The sequence below is a fragment of the Trematomus bernacchii genome, unplaced genomic scaffold, assembly GCF_902827165.1.
Source record: "Trematomus bernacchii unplaced genomic scaffold, fTreBer1.1, whole genome shotgun sequence".
Taxonomy (NCBI): Eukaryota; Metazoa; Chordata; class Actinopteri; order Perciformes; family Nototheniidae; genus Trematomus; species Trematomus bernacchii.
Genome location: NW_022987739.1, coordinates 30,587,395 through 30,609,814, shown reverse-complemented (window position 1 = coordinate 30,609,814; position 22,420 = coordinate 30,587,395). Strand labels below are relative to the sequence as shown.

The window sequence follows — 22,420 nt, the reverse complement described above, 5'->3', positions numbered from 1 at the left end:
AACCTCTCTAACTCACTACAGGAAAGTGAAATAAAAGGGATCATCATCCTGCACTCCAAGCGCCATTCACAGCTTTATTGAACACTAAACATCCTCAAAGTGCTGATGACAAACCAAGTCTTGTTTTAATTGCACAGAACACTGAGCCTACATGTGATCACTGAAGAATGAATGAGTGAACATAACGAGCCGTTAGGGTCCTGGGTGGGAAGAACAAATCATGGCGCTGTTCTTCAAGTACGCTGAAAATAAAGCAGAGCAAAAGACACTTTTTTCAACACTTGTTTAAATCAACATCGATTGAGTCTGTTTTTTTTTAATGATCCATTCCAAGAGTGCTCTGCTAAAATCAACATCCACCTTCCTTCAAATGAAGACAGTAATATTTCACATACAGTGTATTCAACAAGATCTCTTTCCATCCACACAAAGAGCCAGTACAGTAAAGCCTAATGACAGGGTGCTGTTAATGTATCCGTTTATAGTACAAGCAAAAAGGACAATGGGTGTTCCTGCACGTCGCCTACGAAGCACACACACGAGGCACAGAAAAAGAAAACTGGGAATAGGCACTTCTGTTTTTTTCTTTTTTTGTGTTTTCATCAAATCTCTTCCTCATTTTCTTCAGCCAAGCACACGGCTCTGTGTTAAGAGCATCATATTAATTTAAGCTAAATGAATAAGTTAAACAATTTCAGGTCACTATGATTCACCAACAGCTTAGCCTTAGGACGAGGGACAGATGCAGGACACGTAAGAAACACAAGATGGGCAGAATTTTTTCCTTTTTTTATCCTCCTGCCTTTCATTCCTTCCCCAATAAATCATGTATCTAATGCCAATAACTTCATCCGGGCAGAGATGGACTTACACGTTCCATGCTGTTACACTTAGCCCCATCACTTAGTGTAATGGTACAACAAGTAAGATGTAAATGGGACCCCAAAATCAAAAACACATATTTTCCATTTTACCTGTAGTGCAATTCATCCATTTAGATTCCTTTGAGCGCTCAAGACCTAGCTCATGACCTAGTTTCTCAAAATAGTCCACAGACCTTTTTGTGAGCAGTTTCATGCAGGAGCTATTTTCATTTTACCAAACTAAACCAATAAGGAAGAAGCAGCCTCTCAAAGAGTACGTGCACGCTTCCTCTTTGCACGGTGATAGGGTCGGCAGATCATAAATGAAACTGCTTGAATAACTTGGGCATGATTTCTGGATAGAGACAGTTTTTAAGTATCTAAAAAAAAGTGTTATTTTGGGGGTGTACTGTCCCTTAAAGCTGTGTATTAATTACAGGGACAGTAAGGATTGTATTGGATGCAATATGACTTTCTTTCAGTGTGAGGGATTGGTTCTTTGCTACAGGTAAGTCATTAGTTAAACATTAAAGTCATGTGACTACACACACACTCACTCCAGCTCAAGTCCTATATAGTTGCTGCAAAGAGCTCCAGATGTCTTCACACTTCTTCTCAAGCAAACCCAAAATGTTTCAGGAACACGGCACTTCAGCGATCTCTCGTTAAGCGAGCAAGTCTGTGGGACCAAATGTATCAAACATGATGTGAAATCAGCCATCTTAAAGTGTGAGGGACGAGAGGAGGAAGGAGAGCCTTTGTCAAAACACGGGACAATAAATATGTACAGATGGATTTATGTTGGGCAAAGTGTGCCGGCGACACCAGGGAAGGTCAGGCAGGGATTTACACACTATGGTATCATTCCAGGGCTACAATATGTGTCGCTATACACAGCAGGATGTGGTTCACTAGGAGGAGGCAAAGCAAGCGTGCACAGCGCTGAAGAAGACGAAGATAAGCAGTCTCATCCTAACAGTTTGGCTTCCTTGTTTTGGCCCTTTTTTGGGTGCTGCTTGTTTTGTGCATTTTTGAAACGATGCAAGAAGAAATCACAATTAGTGCTAAATACTACAACAGGCTTTCAACTGTCTTCTTTATATCTTCCTCCTCTCAGTCTACCCTCCCCTCTCCAAATCTCAGTGAGTGGGTCACAACTCCTCCGACTCTTCCTTTCCTCGTTTCCTCTCCTTTAGTTTCTGTCTGGAGGATGAATGGAGGGGGGGAGAGTGGATTTTCTCCGCTTCAGTTCCCCCTGTTTGTTGGTGGAAGGAGACAGGATGGTTTCAGGATGGTTTCAGGGTGGAGGTGGTGTGGAGGGTGGGGTTCAGACTCGTGGGGGTTTAGTTCCCCCCGCAGCAGGCTCGGTTGGAGTGGGCGTCCGGATCCTGGAGGTTCACTCCCCGGTGTCGCGCTGCATGTGTGGGGTTCTGGGTGTCTGTTTTTGGCATCTTTTTTGCTGCATTAGGACAGAAATGTGTTGACATAGAAACCAACATTAACACCAGACTCAGACTTTGTTGCTAGAAAGTACTAACCCAATACTCATTCATGAAGAATTAACAAAAAGGTTTGCAACTTGGTTTTGCAGGTTTGTGTTGGCATAGAAACCAAAATGAACACCAGACTCACTTTGCATATAGAAAGTAATCGGAGAGCGAAAATATCCACCAATGAGATAAATACTGGTACAAGAAAAAATAACAACGTCTTATATATCTTGATATTTTGAGGGCAAAGATCACATGTTCAGAGGGTCTGTTTTTGGCTTATTTTTTTGCTTTAATAGACTAAGCAGTGTTTTGACATACAAACCTTTATAAAGAGTCCTCTCCTGCTGATGTTCAGGTGTATATCAGTATGTAGTGTCTCTACTTTAAAGAGTCCTCTCCTGCTGATGTTCAGGTGTATATCAGTATGTAGTGTCTCTACTTTAAAGAGTCCTCTCCTGCTGATGTTCAGGTGTATATCAGTATGTTGTGTCTCTACTTTAAAGAGTCCTCTCCTGCTGATGTTCAGGTGTATATCAGTATGTAGTGTCTCTACTTTAAAGAGTCCTCTCCTGCTGATGTTCAGGTATATATCAGTGTGTAGTGTCTCTACTTTAAAGAGTCCTCTCCTGCTGATGTTCAGGTGTATATCAGTATGTAGTGTCTCTACTTTAAAGAGTCCTCTCCTGCTGATGTTCAGGTGTATATCAGTATGTAGTGTCTCTACTTTAAAGAGTCCTCTCCTGCTGATGTTCAGGTGTATATCAGTATGTAGTGTCTCTACTTTAAAGAGTCCTCTCCTGCTGATGTTCAGGTGTATATCAGTATGTAGTGTCTCTACTTTAAAGAGTCCTCTCCTGCTGATGTTCAGGTGTATATCAGTATGTAGTGTCTCTACTTTAAAGAGTCCTCTCCTGCTGATGTTCAGGCGTATATCAGTTTGTAGTGTCTTTACTTTAAAGAGTCCTCTCCTGCTGATGTTCAGGTGTATATCAGTATGTAGTGTCTCTACTTTAAAGAGTCCTCTCCTGCTGATGTTCAGGTGTATATCAGTATGTAGTGTCTCTACTTTAAAGAGTCCTCTCCTTTGTCAAAATAACCAACAGAGTCACTTCACAAACTAACAAACGTTCAGTTATCTTGATTTCTTGATATTTTAAGGTCATAATAATGTCAATATCTATTTTCTTAAGTTTTCACGAGCTTGGTTGTGCACCTTTGATTTTTGGTAACTAGTAAAAATTCATTTTTTAAGTATTTTTACTATCAACAAGTCTCGTGTAAATGACAGGAAACTCACCAATAGCCAGGAAGAGCTCATTGACGTTCATGGCTGTTTTAGCAGAGGTCTCCATGAAGAGCAAGCCGGTGTCTTCAGCGTACGTCTGGGCGTCCTTTTTCATACAACACACACACATAGCCGGTTAAACACATAGACTGTATATATAAACAACGAGGTAATCAACGAGGTCAAATACAAGACTAGACAATAGCTACTTAATATGCACACACTCGCCACCAACTGGACAGGGGTGTGAATTACTAAATAATAGTTACAGTAGAGTACAGTAGATCGCCCTCAGTCGACCTGGCCACTAAGGATGTAATATAATGTGGGCCGCTGGTGGACATTTTGGCGCTGTTCCGAGTTGTGTTCTAATCTGTCAAAATGACGGACTGCTTTCCGAGTTTTCCGTCATTCTTGGAAAAATTACGTCATAGACGGAAAATACTCGGTTAACGCGACCTCTGGTCTAGAGGTCCATACAGTCTATGGTGCATAAAGAGGACTTTAATTGTAAAAGGGAGATCTAACCCAGTAGCAGAATTGCAAAGTGAAAGTAAGGCTTAAAGGGGACCAATCCCAACGCTGACGGTGTCATTATTCTACAGCTATGACATTGTGTAATCAACATATTCTTCATTATGAATATGTTTTAAAAAAGGGATCTTTGGCTCTTTAAATCAGGGTATTTTTTATTGTTTGTTTGTAGCCTTTATTTAACCAGGTTAAAAAATCCCATTGAGATCAACGATCTCTTTTTCAAGGGAGACCTGCGGTACATTAGTTACACATAAAAACAACAGAAAACAAAAAGGACATCACAACATAATTACAGGGGTATACATTAGCAACCTATTTACAGTGACAGGTATCCAATAATATTTCATCCAGCCGTGCTTTAAAACGATGCAAGGGAATCAAAATGCTCAGTTTCAATATTTTTTGCATAGTGTTCCAAGCCAGAGGAGCAGCGCACATAAAAGCTTTAGCACCTAAAACAGTCCTAGCACTTTGCACATGTAATAAAAACACATCCTGTGATCTCAGGCAATAGCTACTTGCCACTCTCCGTGAGATCAAAGAGCATATATAAGAAGGTAGTTTACCCAGCATGGCTTTATATATGAATATGTACCAATGACTGAGCCTCCGACCAGTTAGTGAAGGCAGACCTGCCTTGGCATACAGGGTACAGTGATGAGTAAGTACTTTACAGTTAGTAACAAATCTCAGAGCACTGTGATAGGCGGCATCTAACCTTTCCAGGCAATGGGCAGGTGCATTCATATAGCTCAAATCACCATAGTCTAGCACAGGTAAAAAGGTCACAGTGACTAGCCTTTTCCTGGCGTCAAAAGAGAAACAGGACTTGTTTCTGAAAAAGAAACCTAGTCTAACCCTCAGCTTTTTAAGCAGATTAGTGACCTGAAGTTTAAAAGTAAGACAATCATCAAGCCAGATACCAAGGTATTTATAACAGCTAACCACTTGGAGTACTTGTCCTTGCATAGTCACAATATCCAAAGCAGTCTCTGGAGTCTTTTTAGCTTTAGAAAAGAGCATTACTTTGGTTTTATCAACATTTAAAATAAGCTTTAGTTCAGAGAGCTGAGTCTGAATAATGTTAAAAACAGCCTGTAATTTAACAACCGCCTCCTTAATGGAGGGACCTGCACAGTACATCACGGTGTCATCCGCATAAAAATGCAAAGTAGCTTCAACCACATTTTCACCTAAACTATTGATGTAGATGGAGAATAAAAGTGGACCTAAAACAGAACCTTGAGGAACACCATTAGCAATGTTCAACCACTCAGAAGACAGCCCATCAAAGTGAACACATTGGGACCTTTCAGAGAGGTAGTTCACAAACCACCCCACTGCATGGCTGGATAAGCCAATACTGAGTAGCCTCTGCTTTAAGATGCGATGATCGACGGTATCAAACGCTTTGGAAAGGTCAATAAATAGAGCTGCACAACTCTGCTTTTTATCTAAAATACTTGTAATGTCATTCACCACTTTCATTGTGGCAGTGATGGTGCTATGTTGCTTTCTGAAGCCTGACTGATGTATCGACAGGATATTATTTGTACATAAAAACTCCTTTACCTGTTCACTCACGAGGCGTTCAAGAACCTTAGCCAGAACTGACAATTTCGAGATTGGCCTATAGTTATTTAATAAAGTGGCCTCCCCACCTTTTAGTAGAGGCAGGACATACGCTGACTTCCATACTTTAGGAATTGTGTTTGTGCTGAGGGAGAGGTTAAAAAGAGTAGTGAGAGGTGGAGCAATAAAATCTGCAGCTATCTTTAAAAAGAAAGGTTCCACGTTGTCCGGGCCAGCCGGTTTCTTGGGGTCTAACTTAGATAAAGCTTCATGAACAACATTTACAGTAAAAGGAGTAAAACTGAAAGGGTTTTCCAGACCACATTGTTCAGAGTCACCGACTGTGGTGTTCACAGAAGCAGAGTTAGTCACAGAATCAAACATAGAACCGCAGGACACAAAATGCTCATTAAAACAACATAGGATATTCACAACATGACGGGAGCTTGTTACCTCGTACTCCACTAGTCTCCTCTCTGCCAGGTCCGCCTTGTTCCCAGCCAGAGCGATCACGATGTTGGGACTGGCCTGCCTCTGCAGCTCCTTCACCCAGGCCTTCGCTCGCTCAAAGGTGTCCTAAACACACAGCAGGAGGTCAGAGAAACTACAACACACAGGTAAACACCAGGTACAGAGGTCAGAGAAACTACAACACACACAGGTAAACACCAGGTACAGAGGTCAGAGAAACTACAACACACAGGTAAACACCAGGTACAGAGGACAGAGGTCAGAGAAACTACAACACACAGGTAAACACCAGGTACAGAGGACAGAGGACAGAGAAACTACAACACACAGGTAAACACCAGGTACAGAGGACAGAGGTCAGAGAAACTACAACACACACAGGTAAACACCAGGTACAGAGGACAGAGGTCGGAGAAACTACAACACACAGGTAAACACCAGGTACAGAGGACAGAGGACAGAGAAACTACAACACACAGGTAAACACCAGGTACAGAGGACAGAGGTCAGAGAAACTACAACACACACAGGTAAACACCAGGTACAGAGGACAGAGGTCAGAGAAACTACAACACACAGGTAAACACCAGGTACAGAGGTCAGAGAAACTACAACACACACAGGTAAACACCAGGTACAGAGGACAGAGGTCAGAGAAACTACAACACACAGGTAAACACCAGGTACAGAGGACAGAGGACAGAGAAACTACAACACACAGGTAAACACCAGGTACAGAGGACAGAGGTCAGAGAAACTACAACACACACAGGTAAACACCAGGTACAGAGGACAGAGGTCAGAGAAACTACAACACACAGGTAAACACCAGGTACAGAGGACAGAGGACAGAGAAACTACAACACACAGGTAAACACCAGGTACAGAGGTCAGAGGTCAGAGAAACTACAACACACAGGTAAACACCAGGTACAGAGGACAGAGGTCAGAGAAACTACAACACACAGGTAAACACCAGGTACAGAGGACAGAGGACAGAGAATGCTTTGCATTAACTTGAACTATCCCCCTTATTTAAAGCAGTATTTTGAACCTTACTCGTCAAATTATCAAGTTAGACACTCTGTCCAGATGTATTTCTCTGTCCCCTCTGCAAAAAAATGTATTGTCAGAAGAGCGTTGATGTTTAAAGCCCCAACAGACTGGAATACTTGACCTGCTGCTATCAGATCCCTGTCATCATTGGGTACGTTTCAGCATTCTCATCTCACTTTCAGCTGCTCTTGTAATTGATGAAACTGATCTATTAGACACTACTGTCTATCAAACTGTAATGAATGTATGTATTACTTCATGCATTTTACTTAACAGACTGTACGTGGTTTGTCCTTGTTTGTCATGCTTTGCTTTCTGTTATTTTGTTCATGTATGTCTGTAAGACGTTGCTTCTGTGTATACATTTCTATATACACAGGTAAACACCAGGTACAGAGGACAGAGAATGTGTGCTTGAACAAAACATGAATATAGGAAGCTTTTATCAGCAGTTAGAGGACAAACTGCTCCTCAATGAGATGTGTAGTATACTAATAAATATTAATATTAATACCTGGTTGTCTGGACGTTCTATAACTAATGATCTACTAGCGATGCAAGTTCTCGCCTCAAAAGAATCAGAAATACTTTATTGATTTACTTCATTCTGTGGATGTAATCTGTGTATACTGTACCGGCTTGGTGATGTCGAAGACCACGATGGCGGCCTGAGCTCCTCTGTAGTACATGGGGGCGAGGCTGTGGTAGCGCTCCTGTCCCGCCGTGTCCCAGATCTCAAACTTCACCGTGGTGTCGTCTAAACACACCGACTGAGCCAGGAACGCCGCTGAGCGAGAAGGAGGGAAATGACAAGTTACCAGGTGCTCTTCAAACCTTTGAACCACAACAGCAAAACCATAGCAGCTTACAAACTGGTGCAGTATACACCCAGCTTCATTTATCCAGTCGTAAGCTCGCTAGCTCTCTACATTTTCACTCTAACCATACTATTCAGAACCCTTACCTTATTCAAAGGTTAAGTGAAAGTCTTGTGAAGTATTGGGCACATGAGTGGATGAATGGTACTTGGATTAAAACATGTAATTTCCTGAGCTCTGTCAAGTGTCTTCCCCTTCATTTATTTACAGTACACACATCTGTTTACAATCCACACATATTTATCACACACACACACACACACACACACACACACACACACACACACACACCACACACACACACACACACACACACACACACACACACACACACACACACACACACACACACACACACACACACCACACACACACACACACACACACACACACACACACACACACACACACACACACACACACACACACACACACACACACACACACACACACACACACACACACACACACACACACACACACACACACACACACACACACACACACACACACACACACACACACACACACACACACACACACACACACACACACACACACACACACACACACACACACACACACACACACACACACACACACTTTATCAGACCTATCGAAATGTCCTTTTCTCCATATTGCCCCGCCCTAATACTAATGCCAATTCTGGGGCTGAAGTAAACCACCTGATAAGCGTTTAACACATTGTTTGCCCTTCTTGCCCTCTCCCCCCTTTATTCCCTCACACACACACACGTACACACACACGTACACACACACACACACGTACCTCCTATGGTCGTCTCCTGGAACTCGTCAAACTGCCCTTTGACGAAACGCAGCACGAGGCTGGACTTGCCCACCGCCATGTCCCCCAGCAGCACCAGCTTGAACTGGCAGATCTTGGTTTGTGGCAGTGTGCCGTTGGTGCGGCCTCCACTCCCTCTGGAGCTCATACCAGCAGGGGGTCTCCTCCCTGGGGGGGGGGGCTTCTGGGGACGTCAGTCACTTGCACCGCCTTCCAGAGTGGAGTCAGGTCTCGCTGATGTGTCCCGACGTGTCTTCACTCTCTATTCTATCTGAGGGAAGAAGTGACAGGTTATATTTTGGTGCAAGATTACATCATAAAACCCACAGACTCAGAGACAGTTTCATCTCACAGGCCATAAGACTGTTAAACACCTGCACATCCATAACATTCATCTGTTTGCAACTTATATATATCAATATTCCAATTACTTGTATATAGACTATTCTGCACTGTTTCTATTATATTCTGTTCTATTATATTTTACTGTATTTACTTGCACTATTATCTGTTGTGTTGTGTTGCACTGTTGGAGGAGCCTGTGACCTAAGATGTTCATTGATAGAACTACACTGTAGCTATGTACACATGACAATAAAAGCCCTGAAACTTGAATCATGTACACTTTCTCATTGCAGGAAATGCCTCCTCCAGTGCATCATTAAAGTCTGGGGATAAGAGTTTTATAAGGAGAGCTGCACATTGAATTTTTCATTTTATTTGACAGAAAGATAATGCAATTTAACATAATTCCCATCCAAAGCATGTGCCACATCATTGTGACAGTGTATAGCTGCTGCTGATTTTTTTACTTCTGTCCCAAGTGGGTCTTTTGCATGTGCAGTGTAGTAAAAATATCATCCTAGAGTATCAAATAAATCACAATAAGGTACTGAAACCAGCCCCTGCCACATGCAATATACATTACATTACATTACATTACATTACATGTTACTTGCTAGACCCTTTTATCCATAGCGACTAACATACTCAATACTGTGGGCAATCCGCACAGGAGCAATTTGGGGTGAAGTGTCTCAGGGACACAACGACATGCTGACTGCAGTGGGGTTTGAACCTGTGACCCCCTGATCCCAACACCTATGCACAACCTACGCACAACCCACAACCCACTGCACCACACGCCTCCATACAGGGTAAATGTTGTCTGTTGCTGGTCACCTGCCATCATGAGAAATAGGTTTTATTTACATTAAGAAAACATTTGTGTATCTTTCTGCACAAAGCTAATATATTTAGAGCTGTGATGTGTTTGCCGTTCATGCTCCTAGTTCCTCTGTTGCCCTCTTGTCTTTGCATACATCTGGAAATACATATAGAAACTGATTTGCAGAAACCAAAATGAGTCAAGCTCTCAAAGATAAGTAGATATTTTCCTCTATTAAGTGTGTGTGACATTTATTATTATCCAAGGGTTTACAATATTAGATGGCTTACTGTCATCCAAAAAGAGAAGTGGTTATATATGCCGGATTGATTTGAAACAGTCACATCTATCAAAAGCTAATTTGTGTTGTTATCTATTTGTATGATGTCCTTTGTCTTTATCGCTTATTGAATTTAGGTTTCGCTCATGTTTTCTGTCCTCTTCTTTACATGTTGGAAATACGTTTTCACACGTTACATGTAATCCCTTTTTTTGTCTTCTATATCCATAAAGAAAACGTATCAGTCAATCTGACATGAACTCGAGGAACAGCAAGACACAACTTAGCATTGCAACTGCATTTCTTCACATCTCTGTGGTCACATCTTTCCAACAAACACTTTTCTATCAAAGCAACACACGCCTGTATAATATTAGAGCGACAGATTATTGCTTTGTTAGAAAATGGAGGATAATTCCTGCGCAAGAAAAGCAACTTTTCAGCCCTGAATGTCTCCTCTGTGTCACTAATTCAGAATCAACTATAATAATAGTTCCCATAGCTAGCTGTGTGCCTTTATCCTGCAGAGAAACCAGAGCTTTAACACGGATGCTGCTGATACTAATTTGAGAAAAACAAAAAGCTAGATTGTTTATTTTTAGTTTGGACATGAACTCAAGGAAAAGCAAGACACAACTTTGCATTGCAACTGAATTTCTTCACATCTCTGTGGTCACATCTTACCTCACAAACGCCTCTATGATAAAAAGATGGACAGATTATTGCTCTGTTAGAAAATGGAGGTTAATCCCTGCACAGGAAATGCATCTTTCCAGCCCTGAATGTCTCCTCTGTGTCCACTGATTTAGACATGTTTGATTATATTTCCCTTTGCTAGCTGTGTGCCTGTATCCTGCAGTGAAACCTGAGCTTTAGCAGAGATGCTGCTCATATTGCTGCCTGTCTCCCACCTGATATACTTCAATACTGAAAAACATCCACCTCTGCAGCAAACCAGTCCTTTAACACCACCTCATTTGGGTATTTTGAAGTGTAAATGTCAATATTAACACCAGCTTATTTTATCTTTGTGCTAACGGGAGACCACATTTCAGACGAAACTCAATCTATATTTCGACGCCAGAATAAACACACAGATACTAGCTGATGGCACGAATAATAAAGAGATACTGAGAGGGATATATGAAGAATATTCACCGTGTTTACTGTGGTTTCAGCAGATATCGCAGGTTTCACTGTTGACAATTTGGCTTCATCAGCTGGTGAGAGAAAATGTTAACACTTCCTGTAGGTTTGCGCATGCGCAGTGAATGCCGCATTGTGAAACCGCATTTATTATATTTATTTATATATTTTATTTATTAGTTTATTCCACTCAAGACAAAGGAACATCTTATTTTACCTGCCCCTTATTCAATAAATAAATAGAAATACTTACAGTAACATGAAACCAAAATCACACAACAACACAACAACAACAATTATATGAGGTTTATATTACCAATGTTACATTTTTTGTGAACTCACAAGTTGAAGGAAAGCTCTATCTAATTATGTTTGCCAATTTATGTATTTGTTATGTATAATTTACTTGTAGGCAAAACATTTGAAATATCTTGATTTTAGAGCAGCTGTGTACCTGTCATGTCATACCTCTGTTTTATTGGTTGGCCAGCTGTCAATCTACTCTGTTAGCCAATCGCTAACGACCATTGTGACCCATTGCGGGTTTTTTTATGGGAGGGACTTAAGAGAACGGTGAGAAAAGTCATAATTCTGAGAAAAATAGTCAGAATTTGGGGATTTTTAATCAATGTATAGTCAGGCATAATACCATTGAACAAACGTAATGTTAAAGTTAATAATAAATAATCTAAATGGGCTTTTAAACGGTATTCATTTAACCTGTGTGTCCTCCAGGCCGCAGGGGGCGCTGCTCACAACTCAGATAGCAAAGCACCCGGAAGTCCTAACCACATGAAGGATGTTTTGAAATGTTCTGTGGACTCCTCAATTTATATCATGAAAACGGCACTTTTTATTTAATATATTGTACAATATGAATTATATGGCAACTTGCTGACATTATGCCGCAGCACATAGGAAGAAACAGGGGAGGGACACCTCTGTATGACTTATATATATAATATAAATACATACAATTCATTACATAGCAAAACATGATATGGAGAGTATGTTTTAACTAAGTACTCTTTTTTATGGACTTCAAGTATTTCCATTGCAAGCCAAGTATATACTTTTACTTACTGTTTTACACCCTGTTGACATCTCTATATTATTATTATTAACGATTAACATATTAATGCATCAAATCTAAATTATTTAGATATTGGCCATTCTGCAAAATGAGTACTAACAATGTTGGTACTTAATATATATGTGCTTTTACTTAAATACATATTTAAATGCATGACATATACTTGTTATAGAGTATTCCTATATTTTGTTTTGTACTCCTTTTACCTGAATACAAATTCAAATAATCCAAGTACCTCTTTCTCTTCCTGCAAATATTTGCTATTTTATTTTATTTCATACATTTTATACTTCATCACTATTTTATAACCTCTGCACTATTAGAGTCCCATATTCTACTTGCATATTATTTTGTTGTTGTTGTGCTTTGGCGACCTAATGAGTGAAGGAGCCTGATGGGTTTTCATTACCAACAACTGCTTCTCTGTAATTACTACTTACCATTTAAGAAGATGATCTGAATATGTCCTTTACCACTAGTAAAAAGTCAATTAAAATGCTCCCAGGCTCAGACATTCTCAGTTATAATGACTCTGTGTTTCTGTTGTTGCTCGATCCAGGTTCAGGGCACCAACGACAGCAGTGTGTTGAGCAAAGTGTCCGCTGCAGCTCAGGGATATTTCCAGGATGCCTTCCTCCAACACTTTGTGTGCAAAGCGGCCAGAAGAGCCCCGCTCATCAACCGGTATAATTTGCATTCATAAATACCTTTGCATTGAAATTCAAGCCATATTTGAACTATAACATTTTTAGATCTTGGTAATTTTTGCTAAATATTTTGACTTATGGAATTATTTTATTCATCAGGAATGACCTTTTGTGCATTTAAATTGTATGCAGTAGTATACACACCATTATACACTATTATAAAGAAAGTCTGAAGTGTATTTGCATGTTTTAGGGGCTACTATGTGCGCTGGAGAGCTGTGGACCACTGTGTGAAGAAGTTCTTACAAATTACTGAAAACTGCCCCAAGAGACAGGCAAGTTATCAGCATAATAAGCGCTTTGAGCACCAGGAAAAGCATTATATAAATCACATGTATTATTATTATTAATCTGTCTCTAGGTGCAGGGTTTGACTCTGCGTATTTCCGCCTACATGCAGAGGAAGCACTTGACAGAGCTGTTGTGTGTGTTGAGCAGCAGCAGGAAACTAACACATCACATCTTGTGTCCATATCTTTCTGTTTTGGTGGTCATGCCACAACCGTGCACGTGCATAAATGCGCGAGTCATGGTAAAATATCTGGATTAAGAGGTTGCTTTTTCTTTGCACAGCATGAAAGAAAGGCGAAGATAATGGGCTGTAATTTTAGTTTTTTTTAAACAGAGGTTGAGTTCAATAATTTGTACGGCCCTCAGAGGATGTTGTATAAATTGAAATGGGCCTTGAGAGGAAAAAGGTTCCCCACCCCTGCTCTAATGCCATGTCCTGAAGTTTTTACAACAGTGTAATTAAGCTATTTTCAACCGTGACAAATGACTGAGTGGGGAATTTATTTACGGGGATAGAACAGTTTAAAATCTCTTAAGCGTCTTATAAACATTGACTTTATTTCAGGCATCTAACCAAAAAACCCAAAGGGAGAAAAAAATGTATTCTCTGTAATCTCAATCTCAATCTTTATTTATTTATATAGCACATTTGAAAACAACCTCAGTTGACCAAAGTGCTGTACAGGGAATACATACAAAATAAAATAACACAATGGAAGTAAAACAAATCAGTCGTTATTAAATAGATTTTCCCTCACACCGACTCTTCTCACGTGAAACACATTCACAAAAAGGCAAGAGGAAAACGTGAGGGACACAATATGAAGGGGGGGAAGTCCCCACAAAATAATCTTCTGTGTACAGTGACTGCATTTTGGAGGTTCTGCCCACTGATTTAAGACCTAGTCAGGTATTTAATAAATGAAGAACACATTACACTTCCATTTCCCAAACAGGCTGGTTCCTTTAGTTTGAATGTGTGTTTGGTGGCGTGATCATTATTATTTAGAGTCATTGCGTGCCTATTGATTTGAACACGATCCGTGTATCCATCATTTCCTGGTCTTCTCTAAAGAAGAGGGACCAATGAAAACGTTGTCATGTTGCCGTTGTTCAGCATGGAAACATTCATTAGCTAACAATGACATTATTGTTCTATTAATATAAAGGGAGGTCAGGTACTCTTTAAAACAGCTGCTAGTTATGGGTACTTTTTACTGAAGTACATTTCAAAGCCCTCTTTACTTTCACTTGAGTAAAGAAGTTTAGTCAGTACTTCTACTTTCACCAGAGTATTTTTAAACACGAGTATCTGTACTTCTACTTGAGTAAAGGATGTGTGTACTTTTCTGATTCTCTACGTGTTCTCCACTCGTTCTGCTCCGAGCTGACGGACTCTGCAGATCAGAATTTTGGACATACAAACAAAAGATTTAAGGACAACACATTGGACTACCATGACCATATTCACAGGAGTTCCTTGACCTCTCACCTCAAGATATCTGAATGGAAAATGGTTGTATGAATCCCAACAAGTCTCCTCTTTACAGACTTATCCACCTTTTGCTAATCACATGCAATTGAGAGACAAAGTCATATAGATAGTTTTTTTTTATATTTCTGCACAATAGTGTCCCTAAACAGTTTGAAATTGTATACAATCAATAATGGAAAGTGCTAGTATTTCGCATCCCTAATTTGGGACAGTTTGAATAGATCATACTTTCCCAAATGACTCAGAAGAGTGGATGTCTAAGTATGTGGGCTTAAAAGACTCCTTTGTGGAAAATCAAAAAAGAAATGTCATGAGTCTGCTTTTTGGACAGGTTTTTATTTTGGAGACCTCAGATCAAAATCAGACAGTAAGGTGTTTTTCTTTTGTTACATGTTGGATGTGTGTGAAATCATTCAGTGAAGCGCCTGAAGCTCTGCACCGTGGGACTCGCGGCCCCCCAGTCTCCGTGCTTACGGTACTCCCCCTTCTCCAGGAAGTACTGGCGCCCGCGGTAGTTTGGATGTTCGTAGAAAACCCACCATCCGTCCAGGACCTTGCACGAGTTCACCTCCCTCCAGCGGATCTTCTCCAGCAGCGAGGGGCAGTCGTCTGAACCCTCGAAGGCCTGGCCCCCGAAATCTGGCTTCTCATACAGCTGGATCTTATACTGAGACCCCCCGGTCTGAGAGGAAGAGATGAGGAAGAAAGGGAAGAGAGGGTTTTAAAAAAATAAATAAAAGATTAGTCCATTTATTGAACATGTTAGAAACAAAACAAACAATAATATTAATAATTATAATTTTAACAAAGAGAAGCAAAATGAAAAACCGTTCAAGGTATCTTTGGAGTCTTTCTTCATGCAGAACATTCAAGAAATGCTGCTTTCAGACTGAATGTAGAGATTTTCGGCTTTTCTCGACAGCGACAAAAAGGAGACTGTCCTATCCCCCCCTCTAGCGTACATTGTTCATGAAAATACAAGTTTAGGTCACCGTCATCAGCATCCGTTATATTTGATTCATTGTTTTAAACCAATCATTTTTTTGTACAAAAACAACCAAAAATAAATAACTTTTACAACGACAAGAAATAGCAATCATGAGTTCACAGGTCCTGCTCAGAACCATGCAGGATTAAGAGTTTTAGTTTAGATAAAGTTGCACAGTATTTCAGCTCATCATTAGAGTTATTCCACAGATCAACACCTTTTGTTGTGATGGGTTAAAGTGGAAGGTATGTGGTTTTATTGCAGAGGGTTAGGGATGAATGGGGAAGGATGTAGGAAAACAGGAAGGGAGGATACGATTTAAATCTAACAAAAGTCAATCGTATTTGTCCCTCTGCATATTAAATGAGGGTTATAATCATTATATGTGTCTGGCATGATCCATTGTATCAATTAGATGAATTACTCTCACTGCTTTTGGTCTGAGGTACCCCAAAAACCCTAATCAGTTGAAGTTACGTACCCCTCATTTGATTCCCAACATTATTCCAAATGTACAAACACAATTCATTATATAAAAGTGTTTTTGTTAATTGCTTCATATAAATTATCTTAAAGGGGACCTATCATGCAAAATGCACTTTTGTACGTCTTTTATACATGAATATGTGTCCCCGGTGTTCCAGGGAACTCACCAAGTGTCAGAAAACACAACCCTCTCTATTTTCCTCCATACCCAAATCTCTAAAAAAGGGTTTGCAACGGATCTGATAAAAACTGATCCAGATTTGAACACTGTCCTGACGTCAGGACGGTGGCGCTACGGCTATTGGGCCAACTCCACCAATCAGGAGGAGACAGCCACGGCATTGCCGTTCGAAAGCGCTGGAGACGCTGTAGTACATATGCCAGGCCTGTAGATGGTGCTGTTCTCACTGAATCAGCCCTTGCTAAAACAGGGGTAAAAAATGTCAAATTGAGCAAAATGAGGCATGGCTAAAATGCATGATCTGTTTGGTATTTTGAAAAAAAAAAAAGTATAAATATGCCTTATATAGGTATGGTCCTACACTATATTATTCAAATATAGCATGATAGGTCCACTTTAAAATGTAGGTTGGTTTGTTCTGCAATCATTCTCCTGCTTCTGTGGAGATAGGTGAATGTTTTAAATACTTTAAGGAATTTATTTCAACCATTAATGGATCAGTGTTGCTTTTTGCAAACTGTTTCAACCATTTATTAATGTAACATGACTTTATCTTGTCTATCTTCAACCTTTTAGCTAATGGACTAACAGTTAAGTCAGCTCTTTATATGTCGAATCCTCTTACCTAATGCTTACTGGTTTTCGAACCCTCACATGACGGCCAGATCTAGTGTTTAGCTGTTGTAATTGACTCATTTTGCAGTTTAATTAATGAGTTAACTACAGCAACAGTGTCCAATTGGGAAGGTTGCTCATCCCTGCATTAGATAACCATCACTAATTGTTTAAACTAACACATGCAGCTCGTACAACTCAGATTGATCTCTGAGTGTGGCTGCAGGCTGTGGGTCAGATCGTTCTGAGGACTGACCCACGTATTGGTTTCCATCCACTGAGCCCTGCAGACATGAAGCAGCAGAGCATGACCTCCATCAGTCAGCTCCACTCTCTACTGCTCACACGCTGCCTTTATCACTGCACCAAACTACTGACTGCCTGAGGATGTAGAAGAGACATGAAGAAGAGGGGACACATGTTGATGTAGAAGAGACATGAAGAAGAGGGGACACATGTTGATGTAGAAGAGACATGAAGAAGAGGGGACACATGTTGATGAAGAAGAGACATGAAGAAGAGGGGACACATGTTGATGTAGAAGAGACATGAAGAAGAGGGGACACATGTTGATGTAGAAGAGACATGAAGAAGAGGGGACACATGTTGATGTAGAAGAGACATGAAGAAGAGGGGACACATGTTGATGTAGAAGAGACATGAAGAAGAGGGGACACATGTTGATGTAGAAGAGACATGAAGAAGAGGGGACACATGTTGATGTAGAAGAGACATGAAGAAGAGGGGACACATGTTGATGTAGAGGAGACATGAAGAAGAGGGGACACATGTTGATGTAGAAGAGACATGGAGAAGAGGGGACACATGTTGATGTAGAAGAGACATGAAGAAGAGGGGACACATGTTGATGTAGAAGAGACATGAAGAAGAGGGGACACATGTTGATGTAGAAGAGACATGAAGAAGAGGGGACACATGTTGATGTAGAAGAGACATGAAGAAGAGGGGACACATGTTGATGTAGAAGAGACATGAAGAAGAGGGGACACATGTTGATGTAGAAGAGACATGAAGAAGAGGGGACACATGTTGATGAAGAAGAGACATGAAGAAGGGGATTTTGCATAATAAGTGACCTTATGGAGATCTGCAGGCAATGTCAGGCAACCTCAATAAACCCCAATATGACCCCAGAGATACACTTGTTATGTCATACAGTATCTCACTGGTGTATGAATCCATTCTTCCATTTTTGTAAGACTTTGCAATCAAACTGTTTCTATTAACCTCCTCTCACTGTTTCTTGTTGTTGTTTTCAATGGTGCTTTCTTTAAATCAGGACTGTTTTAGGGTCAAAAGCATCCAAGTCCACCTATGCCCTTTTAATGGAGGGTGGAACTTTGTATTGAGTCCATGTTTCCACAGCGTGTTTCCAATCACACACTCTTTGCTTTCACTTGTAGTATGAACTGCAGCTGCCCTTGCAAAGTATTTAGCAGTGCATGCAGTAGGCTACAATCAAGAGTACTTCATACGACATGACATTGCATCCTTTGCCTCGGGTTCAGTAGGACATCCTTGTATTTGAGGCATCCTGCATTTGACATACTATGTATTGGGACATGCTTAACATTTTTATGGCATACCAAATACTGTAGTACGGTATTAAGCAGATACCTAATACCGAAGCTAAGCCTCTTAGCTTAAGTTAAAGTGCTATAACCACAGTGTAGAAATACTCTGTTACGAGTAAAAGTACTGCATTGTTTTTTTACTTAAGTAGAAGTACAAAAGTATCAGCATCAAATATACTTAAAGTACCAAAACTGAAAGCTGTCATTATGCAGATTAATTAACATTATATCACTGGATTATAATCAGTGATCCATTATTGTGGAGCTCATTCGAATGACACTCATTACCTCCAGGTGTGATCATTCATTAGTTGACATTGTAATAATATAAACCTGCCAAGACTTAAATGTTGTAGTAAAAAGTCCCCAACTAATTTTAGTGTAGCATAAAATGGAAATACTTGAGTAAAGTATAAGTACCTTAAAACTATTATTATTAAGTACAGTAGTTGCGTTAATGTACTAAGTTACTTTCAGTCTCAGGTAGTAAAGGTATTTGAAACCAAGAGACAATAATGCCTCTTGTGCTCTGTCTTTTTTGTTTATGAAATAGGCTTTTCTTTACACCAGATAAGCTGCTGTCTGACTTACGAAGTGGACCATCTTGCAGGAGCTGAGGCGGTCGTTGAGGCCCATCCAGCGCTGGTAGTCGGGGTACTCCCCCCGGGTCAGAACGTACTGGTGCCCCATGAAGTTGGGCCTCTCGTACAGCACCCAGGCGCCGCTCTCCACCCGGATGGAGTTGCAGCGGCTCAGGTAGGCGTGGAAGTCGGAGCAGTCGCTGTCGCACTCATAGCGCCGGCCCTGGAAGCTCTTATCCTCGTAGAACACAATCTGAGGGAAGAGAGGGCAACCGTACACACATCCTTTACTCAAGTAGAAGTACAGATACTCGTGTTTAGAAATACTCTGGTTGAAGTAGAAGTACTGACTACACTTCTTTACTCAAGTAAAAGTAAAGAGGCTTTGAAATGTACTTCAGTAAAAAGTACCCATAGCTAGCAGCTGTTTTAAAGAGTACCTGACCTCCCTTTATATTAATAGAACAATAATGTCATTGTTAGCTAATGAATGTTTCCATGCTGAACAACGGCAACATGACAACGTTTTCATTGGTCCCTCTTCTTTAGAGAAGACCAGGAAATGATGGATACACGGATCGTGTTCAAATCAATAGGCACGCAATGACTCTAAATAATAATGATCACGCCACCAAACACACATTCAAACTAAAGGAACCAGCCTGTTTGGGAAATGTGAGAAGTAGAAAGTACAGGTATTTGTGTTCAACATGTAAGAAGTAGAAAGTACAGGTATTTGTGTTCAACATGTAAGAAGTAGAAAGTACAGGTATTTGTGTTCAACATGTAAGAAGTAGAAAGTACAGGTATTTGTGTTCAACATGTAAGAAGTAGAAAGTACAGGTATTTGGGTTCAACATGTAAGAAGTAGAAAGTACAGGTATTTGTGTTCAACATGTAAGAAGTAGAAAGTACAGGTATTTGTGTTCAAAATGTAAGAAGTAGAAAGTACAGGTATTTGTGTTCAACATGTAAGAAGTAGAAAGTTCAGGTATTTGTGTTCAACATGTAAGAAGTCAAAGTAAAAAGTGGTCAGAAAAATAAGTAGTGGAGTAAAGTACTGATACCAGAAAAATGTACTTAAGTACAGTAATGAAGTATTTGTACTCCACTACTTCCCACCTCTGTCTGAGGGACAGCAGATAGGGGATGTGTTTGATTCTCTAATCATAGTTGTAGAGAAAGGTCATATATTTCCAATTCACTGTCATTATTTTATCACACAAACTTTAAAAAATGACTTTGGAAAGCCTTTAAAAGCGTTCTTTAGACAATGTTTGTTCAACTGACAGCTGAGTGACACCTAGTTGAACCATTGAATGAAGCAAATGGGTTCAAGGTACAACTTTAAGGTACTTGTACTTTGCATGCTTCTACTACACTAGATGCAGGCAAATATTTCATACAAAATACAATCAACAATTACTGTATCATGCAATGTAGATCCAATTTGAACTACTTCTTTAAACGTTATTTGAAACTATACAATGTCATTAATTAACATACTTATTTTTATAGTAGCCAAAGTATATAAAGTGACAGAAAATGGGAAATCAAATCAAAGTAACTCGAGGTTTAACCAAGAGTTTGTACTCCGATTTAAACATGCTGTGTGATCAGTAAAAGTCCTGCGTCCAAAATCCTATTTAAGTAAAAACCTCAAAATATAAGCATCACGTATAAAAGTGAAACTACCCATGATGCAATGGGCCCATTCAGAATCACATAGACATATTGCATTACTGGAATATTATGCATGCATATAGACTATTCTGCACAGTTTCTATCATATTCTGTTTCTATTCTATTCCATGTTATTGTATTTACTTGCACTATTCTATCTGTTTTATTGTGTTGCTCTGTTGGAGGAGCATGTGACCTCAGACTCAGTCATAACCACACAGCAGCTATGGACACATGACAATAAAAGTCTTGAAACTTGAAACTTCAATGAATGTCGCAGCTCGTAAAGATGCAGCCAATTTGATAGTTTCTGAAGTTCCTCCACTGTTTGAACCCCAATACTTCCTGCAGAGAGGGTCCCATATGCAGCTTTAAACCCACACTTTAACCCCTCACCTCCAGTCTGAACTCACCCTGCCCATGGTGGACGTGTTTTGATGCTCTTGCTGGATGTGTTTTGATGCTCTTGCTGGTGATGCTGGTCCCCTGATGTCTGGATGTTGCTCTGGCCCCTCACCTCTCCCTTTTTATACCCCCTCGTTCCCCCGTTTATAAACAGCAACAGCGCAGAGGTAACAATCGCTTTGTCATGAAAATGAGATCCAAAAATTGAGTCAGTGATTCTAGCGCTATTCAGTTTTTCCAGAAAAGAGAGGAAGGATTACGGCATAATGGCCGGGCGAGGGAAACGTCCATTCACCCCCCACTTCCCTCCTGGCTGGGGGCAGTGCCAGCTTCACCAGCTCCACCAGCTCCACCAGCTCCACCCCCACCAGCTCCACCAGCTCCACCAGCTCCACCAGCTCCACCCCCACCAGCTCCACCAGCTCCACCCGCTCCACCAGCTCCACCCGCTCCACTTACTGCTGCCTTATGGAAGGATCCAGAGAGAATGAGGTCGTTTTTAGGTCCTTTATTTAAGTAAAAGTACTAATGCACCACTGTGAAAATACTCCAATACAAGTAAAAGCCTCCATTTAAACTCAAACTCAAATAAAACTCCCACTGTACATTTTACATTTATATTCAATTTAATATTGAATAATCCATTTCTTGCACAATAATATCCTGCATTATATTTGTTACTGGAAATGTGTATTTCCACATGTTAATATATATTCTTTTACTTTTTAATGCTATTTTATTTC

At 40.3% G+C, this 22,420-nt stretch overlaps 2 protein-coding genes across 3 annotated transcripts; both read right to left on the bottom strand.

Moving 5' to 3' along the window:
• Window positions 1–60: 60 nt before the first annotated feature.
• On the bottom strand, window positions 61–11,663 carry rab5b (RAB5B, member RAS oncogene family). 2 transcript variants are annotated; one of them, XM_034147469.1, is made up of 6 exons: window positions 11,570–11,663; window positions 8,946–9,234; window positions 7,913–8,064; window positions 6,204–6,326; window positions 3,654–3,747; window positions 61–2,322 (listed from the first exon to the last, which is right to left on the bottom strand). In XM_034147469.1, exons 2-6 carry the CDS (start codon window positions 9,109–9,111, stop codon window positions 2,207–2,209), a joined length of 651 nt encoding a protein of 216 aa, XP_034003360.1. In that variant the 5' UTR covers window positions 9,112–9,234; window positions 11,570–11,663; the 3' UTR covers window positions 61–2,206. The 2 variants fall into 2 exon arrangements, with proteins under 2 accessions (XP_034003360.1, XP_034003362.1); XM_034147471.1 differs by having other exon boundaries at window positions 8,946–9,230; window positions 11,570–11,662.
• A 3,713-nt stretch (window positions 11,664–15,376) lies between these two features.
• crygs2 (crystallin, gamma S2) lies at window positions 15,377–21,739 on the bottom strand. Its single transcript, XM_034147719.1, has 3 exons — window positions 21,686–21,739; window positions 19,600–19,842; window positions 15,377–15,825 (listed from the first exon to the last, which is right to left on the bottom strand). Exons 1-3 carry the CDS (start codon window positions 21,692–21,694, stop codon window positions 15,553–15,555), a joined length of 525 nt encoding a protein of 174 aa, XP_034003610.1. The 5' UTR covers window positions 21,695–21,739; the 3' UTR covers window positions 15,377–15,552.
• Between the last annotated feature and the right edge of the window lie 681 nt (window positions 21,740–22,420).

Bases quoted from the DNA above. Each gene is read 5' to 3' on its own strand.
- rab5b (XM_034147469.1), bottom strand. From the start codon at position 9,111: ATGAGCTCCAGAGGGAGTGGAGGCCGCACCAACGGCACACTGCCACAA. The intron at 6,327-7,912 runs GTACAGTATACA...CTGTGTGTTTAG, and splicing joins TCTTCGACATCACCAAGCCG to GACACCTTTGAGCGAGCGAA. The intron at 2,323-3,653 runs GTGAGTTTCCTG...GTCCTAATGCAG, and splicing joins TGAGCTCTTCCTGGCTATTG to CAAAAAAGATGCCAAAAACA.
- crygs2 (XM_034147719.1), bottom strand. The intron at 15,826-19,599 runs GTAAGTCAGACA...TCTTCCTCTCAG, and splicing joins CCTGCAAGATGGTCCACTTC to ACCGGGGGGTCTCAGTATAA.